The sequence below is a fragment of the Mus caroli genome, unplaced genomic scaffold (assembly GCF_978045245.1).
Source record: "Mus caroli unplaced genomic scaffold, Mus_caroli_1 scaffold_15, whole genome shotgun sequence".
NCBI lineage: Eukaryota > Metazoa > Chordata > Mammalia > Rodentia > Muridae > Mus > Mus caroli.
In genome coordinates, this window is record NW_028227270.1 from 55,780,346 (window position 1) to 55,786,863 (window position 6,518).

Here is a 6,518-nt window from a genome sequence, read left to right on the forward strand (position 1 = left end):
CATACTGAAAGGATGCAGAGAAAGACAGATTCCAGGAGCATATTGGCCAGTCAGTCGAGCCAAATCAATAAGCTCTCAATTCAGTGAAATCCCCTGTCTCAAGTGTTGATCTCTGGTCTCCGCATGAGCTCACATAGGCAAGTGTACACACACACACACACACACACACACACACACACAATTATAAGTGATTAAAAGGTTTTTTTAAAAAATCAATAAATTTGTAGAAGATTAAAATTTGAGTATATCATTTGAACAAAATTTATTTTAATTTCTGTGTTTTAGAATCATTTATATTACTACAGTTTTTCAGTAACTTACAGTATAGTAAAATGGCTAAAAGACAACAGGAAAGGCAGCTGCTTAAAGAGTCAGTTTACCGTCGTCAAGTGCTCCCGATGACTTTTCTGTCGCTGTTTAACTGTTTTCAGAATACTGTTTACATCTGTTAATACTGTGTATTATTCTCGTCTGCAGTGCAAAAGTAGTCATCCCGTTGAGTGTGTGACGACAGAGGAGGTGTCGTCTCTGAGCCTAAACTCGGCTGGGTTCGAGCACATCCCAAATCCGAGTGCCTCCACTTGCAGTACTAGGCTATGCTTTGTCTCTCACATTGCAGGGATGAACAGCCAGTACATGCGCAGGGAAGTCTTCTGCTGCGAGACCTGCGATGAGCTCAAAAGCTTCTGGGAAAAGGAGATTCACAAACAGACTTGTTACCGAGAACTGGAAGAAGATCGCCAGGGGAGAAGCGCTCTGAGAAAGTAGGGAGATTGCTTTTCTGTCTAGGTTTCCTTGGGAATACACCAGATGTGGAGGGCTGCTCGGTTCTTTTCATCACTCACTGATAGGAGCGGGTGGATGCTGGATGCTATACCACAGAGGGAGGAAACAAGAGCACGATATCGAGGGGAAGAAGTGTATTCAACTCACAAGTCCCAGAGAGGTGTCTCCCCATTGCTCAGACACTTCGAAGAAGGAGCAGGTTTTAATCAGAACATAAGAGCCAGGAAGAAAGTGTAATCCTTTGGGGATTTCCATGACAAGGCAGGAAAGAGTGGGTACTTTAAGGTTGGCTAGTTTGAACAAACCCAGTGGGTTTCTGGCTGGCTAGCCTCCAGTGCTGGCTCTAGGATGCTTTCCAAAGGGGAGCACGGTGGCAGGTGTGGAAGTTGAATATGGAAAAGTTGAAGCTACACACTTGTGTATAGATGGTTTGGAGATTGGCTGAGCCTTTTGCTGGGACTAAAATGTAGCTTAGTCGTTAGAGAGCTTCCCTAGAATGTACAACGCCCTGAGTCAGATGCTAGCACCAGATTAAGTGTGATCCGAACACCTGTAATCCCAAAGCACTGGGCAGGTAGAAGCAGAAGGTTCAGAAGTTCAAAGTCATCGACCCACATTACGTGAGTCTCTAGCTTATAAACGACGGTGAGGAATTATTCCTGGGAGAGGCAGTCTCTCCCCGGCTAGGCCTTTTTTAAAAAAAGAAGTCAGAGGGCTGGAGAGATGGCTCAATGGTTAAAAGCACTGACTGCTATTCCAAAGGTCCTGAGTTTAATTCCCAGCAACCACAAGGTGGCTTACAATCATCTGTAATGGAATCTGAAGCCCTTTTCTGGTGAGTCTGAGACAGCTACAGTGTTATTTATGTACATTAAATAAATATTAAAACAAAAAAAGAAAAAAAAAGAAGTCAGAACATAAAATACAGAAAGTCAGAAATCTAGGTGAATAGAACCACTCATTCAATATTGTCACTGTCTTTACGGGCTTTCTTTAACGCATCTATAACCTGCTTCTCACTCAGCTGTCAACACTACTAGTATTTTACAACCAGAGAACTATTTGCAGTGGAGGGCTCTCTTGCCCTTTGTAACATGTTCAGTAGTATTTCTTGCCTCAAAACATCAACTGTCAGCAGGATTCCCATTCACATTGAGATAAAGGTCCCCTTGAGGATAAAGTGGTCCCCACTGTGAACGATAGCTTACAGATAACTACAATACTTTTTACAATACAAGCAAAAATCAAGTTCTGGGTTGTCCAGATGGCTCAGCAGGTAAGGGCAGTACTTGACACTTAAGCCTGAAGGCCTGAGTTTGAGCCCCACAACCAACAATTTGTTGAAGGAGGTAATTGACTCCACAAAGTTTCCCTCTGACCTTCATATATTTGTCATGGCACATGCACCCACATATACACAACATGCACACAATAATAATTATTAATAATAAATAATTTAAATAAATAATGTTCTGTTTCCTGAAATTGTTTACTCAAGAGCTGGGTGTGGTGATGCAAGCTATAATCCTAGTACTTAGGATATGTCGGTAAAAGGATTAGAAAATCAAGATCATCCTTAGCTACCTAGAGAATTCAAGGCCAGCCTGAGCTACATAGAGAGTCTGTTTCAAAAATAAATGAATAAAAGTAAGAATAAAGTAAAATATCTTCTTCAGCTCTTTACAATGGTAACCCAACATACAAAGACAAACTAAGTTTCAGGGTTAGCTTGAGAGGTATGTCTGTATGAAAAACCATTTCATGAAAACCTTCCACATCTGGAAGGACACATATAAAGGATTTTAGAGGGAAGGTAATGTAGTCTTTCTCTCATTGATGAATGAATTTCTTGTTTTAGTTGGGAGTCTATTGAAAGGGGGTTTATTTACACACACAAAAAAAGCATGTATCCTATGAGTATCGTGGGTCTAATGTAAGACCCTCTCTTGCTCTCACAGGTCAGTTCCTCAGAGCAGCAGGAACAGCTCAACTCCTCAGAGTCTGTCTAGGTTCTTTGCCAGCCAAGGCAATACATAGTGAAAGCCTGTTTGAAAAACAGACAGACAGGCAGACAGATAGACAGACGATAGGTAGATAGATAGATAGATAGATAGATAGATAGATAGATAGATAGATAGATAGAATGCAGATGACCAGGTAACACCCTCATAACACAGAAGAAACAGTAACACAGGTAACATAGAAGAAATGGAGAATTGTCAATAGATGGACATCAAGATTGGAGGTCACAGCATCTCAACAAATAATCGTTCCTTAGCTGTCTTCTGGCAGATGCTGTGGGCAGTGTCAAAGGGTCCCTAGGGGAAACAGCTGCATGCCAGGTGTGCAGTGGTTTGATGCTTCACCTCTCTTTTTCAAGCAGACACACCCCACTCTTATACCTCCTGCTTTTACTTTAAAGTTGAGTCTGAAAACCAGTGTCCTGATGCTATTCTCCCATGTGTGTCTCCCTTCTGTGCACCTTTCAACTTTGAGACCTTGGTTATGAACATGCTGCTGTCACAATCATTACCGAACACAAGGCTAACCCTTCAAATTCTTCCCATGCTTCCAGATGTCTTAGTTAAGAAGCTTGAGACATTGAGACAGCTCAGCAGGTAAAAGCGCATTACCTCTCAAGCCTAGGGAAGGGTGGAAGAGGAGAACCAACACTGAAAGTTATCCTCTGACTTCCACACGTACATGAGCACACACCCCAATAATAAAAGTAATAATAGTAATAATCATAATAATAAAGTAGTAGTAGCCGCAGCAGCAGCAGTAGTGATTAATTTTAAAAATTAAAATTTAAAAAGAAGGTGAAGTTGCCCTGGAGCCAGTTTAATGCCTCGAGCCTTCATAATATATTTATTGAGTTGATTGAATAGAGCATTTCACCTTTGGGGATTTCTCAGTAAAGTCCAATAGATGAGAATATGGCAAGAATGGAACACAGCATACTCATTTTGAGATTGTTCGTAAGAGAGACAGTATGAATACATTTTTTTCCTTTCTTCTTCTTTATATATTTTCATTTTGTTATTCATATTGCCTCATCTCCAGTACCTCCAGATTCTTCCAGATTCTTTTGTTTAAAGATTTATTTATTTTCATTTTATGTGTCCGAGTGTTTGCCTCCACGAATGTATGAGTACCACACGTGGACCTAGTATCTGAAGAGACCAGAAGAGGGAATGGGATCCCCTGGAACTGGAGTCATAAGGGGTTGTGAGCTGGTGTGGGTGCTGGGACCCAACCCAGCCCTCTGCCGGAGCAGCAAGTGCTCTGTAACATGTTAATACGGCTGAGCATCTCTCCAGCCCCTCTTCTTATCCTTGGATTCATCAGAGTCCACAAATTAGTTTGGATTTTCTATTGATCCATCTGCCTGTTCCTTTTTTCAGGTGTGTTACTGATGGTAGCTCTGTATCATATAAGACTTAAAATCCGGTCCTCTAAGTCCTCCAACTTCACTCTTCTTCAAAATTCTTCTGGCTAATCTACTTCTTTTCTTGCTTTTCCACATAATATCGATTGATTGTTTTTTAATGAGGTCTTGCTATGTTTACCCAGGCTGGCTTCAATCTCTTAGACTCAAGTAATCCTCTTGGTTCAGTCCTCCAAGCAGCTGAGCCCACAGATGCCTGCTCTTCCGGCTCGTTGATAACTACAAAAACACTTTAACTGGAGGTTTCACTGGAATTTCACTGAGTCCAGTATTAATTTGGGAAGGCTAAATTAAATCTGATGAAAGACTACCTATTTGTAGTCTTCGCTTATTTTTCTAGCTTTTCTATTCTATTCCTTCTTTTTACCCATTGGCAAGAGCCATGGGCTTCTTTGGACAGTATTTATGAGAAGCAAATGGACCAGGAGGTATGGCGACAAATGTACTAACCAGCTGCCTATATGGTGTCTCCTCCTCAGGCTTAGAGAAGAATGGAAGGAGAGGCTGGAGAAGAGGCTGAGAATGCTGGATAATCCTGATGACAAGGAAAAGCAGGCTAACCCTGAGAACTGAGTGCTTCTGGCAAACCATCAAGGACATCTTTTTCTAAGAGGAAAAAGACTTCCCCTGAGTTATACTGACTTGCTAGGCAGAGCTTCCCCTACTTGTTCTCCCATCTGAGAAAGGATTTCCATGCAAACCCCCACAGTGTGCTCGTGGGAACTGTTATCCAGCTCTTTCTTCTTCACAGAGGGGACGGGGTGAGTGCAGGGGTGGGATTCTTGGGTTGTTTTATATTAAAAAAATCTCTTTGAATTAGCACCCCTCTCCGGGTTTCTAAGATCCACATAGTATAGTCTGGTACTGGATTCTCTCCTCATCTTGAAATCTAAATGTTTTCTCTGAGCTTGCTTGAGGCAATGACCTTAATGAAATCTGGTTCCCTACAACTCCAGAAATTGGTCACAAAATCTCCTTTCTCTGTTTTTTGTTTTAGTTTGGTTTGGTTTTGGTTTTTTGTTTTGTTTTTTGTGCAAACAGAGATGCTGGCAGAAATAAAACTAGTATGAATTTTGAAAATTTTAAAAATATGATCTGAAAATAAAGTGAATTCATTTTCTCTTCCTATAAACTTGGGCTTTTTTATTTAGGCACATGCAATGAAAGTATAACCGTGCTAAATAGTCTCGTTTGTCCTTGCTCACCTCAAAATTGTCTATCGTCTGCCAAGATGACATGTGACTTAGTCAGCTCTTTTCTGGTACAGCAAGTGTCCGCCCCAGAATCCTCAGACACATTCTGGAACTTTGAGCCATCCTCACTTAGCTTCCTGCCTGGTCCTGAACAAGCTTATGGCATTTAATGGCACTGCAAATAGCAAGCAAATAGCAAGCATGGGGGTTGCTTTGCCTCGGGTTCCTTGAGGCAAGGCAGGAGCAAAGGAAGATAGAATGTAGAACTCCAGGCAACCAAGGCACATAGGTGGCCAGAGGAAATAAAAGGCCAAGTTCAAGACACTCTGAGGTAGTCCTGGGAAAGACATGTTGTCTAGGCTGATTCCTTCTTCGTCTTCTGGAAAACTAACAGCCCTCATTATGGCCAAGAGAGCTGTGGGTGGCAGGAAGCGCTGGAGAGACTTCTACCATCACCCACAGTGGGATTAAAAAGGCTGTGCCCAGGCCTCTCTCGTGGGCACTTATTCAACTTACATTCAACATAAAGACTGTAAACTCGTTCTTGGAAAAGTTGAGCGAATTTCAAAAGAGGATGATCACTAGAAAGGACTTTGGTGAGGACGGAGAACCATGGGACTAAACATCAAGATACCTGACCACAAACAAGTCCGGAGAACTCGTCTGAAAATGTAACACTTAAAGGGAGACCTAACCTGTAAAGATCATTTCACTATATATGTACACACCTATACATCACATTTCAAACCCTAAGCACACACAGCACAGTGCTACAGCAAAGAAAACAGAACAGGGAAGGTGTGGAAGTGAGAAAAAGCAGATGGGTACATAGGAAGCTATAGGGAAATGTGTGTCTGTAAGAGAACGAGGAGGGGCTTCCTCTATAGAAGAAAGGAAGTAGGGACAGGGGCTCTAGAAAGAGGCTTAAAAACACAGACTTAGCCTCATGTTAATAGCCATTGCAATTTATAGTTAGGTACTTCCTACATGCTAGGTAAGCAGTTTTCCAACTGAGCTGTCTCTATGCCTCTAACCCCACTCATTAATCATTTTCCTACAGTAAGCCTTTCACGTTAAAGTATATACAAACT

The 6,518-nt window shown here is 41.7% G+C and overlaps 1 protein-coding gene across 1 annotated transcript; it reads left to right on the forward strand.

Moving 5' to 3' along the window:
- Positions 1-609: 609 nt before the first annotated feature.
- Positions 610-4,807, forward strand: Fam240b (family with sequence similarity 240 member B). Its single transcript, XM_029468191.2, has 2 exons — positions 610-764; positions 4,714-4,807. Exons 1-2 carry the CDS (start codon positions 622-624, stop codon positions 4,805-4,807), a joined length of 237 nt encoding a protein of 78 aa, XP_029324051.1. The 5' UTR covers positions 610-621.
- The last annotated feature ends 1,711 nt before the right edge of the window (positions 4,808-6,518 follow it).

What these genes read in the sequence shown, in the direction of transcription:
- Fam240b (XM_029468191.2), top strand. Translation starts at nt 622, where the DNA reads ATGAACAGCCAGTACATGCGCAGGGAAGTCTTCTGCTGCGAGACCTGC. An exon ending in GGGAGAAGCGCTCTGAGAAA is followed by an intron (nt 765 to 4,713) that starts GTAGGGAGATTG and finishes TCTCCTCCTCAG; the next exon opens with GCTTAGAGAAGAATGGAAGG.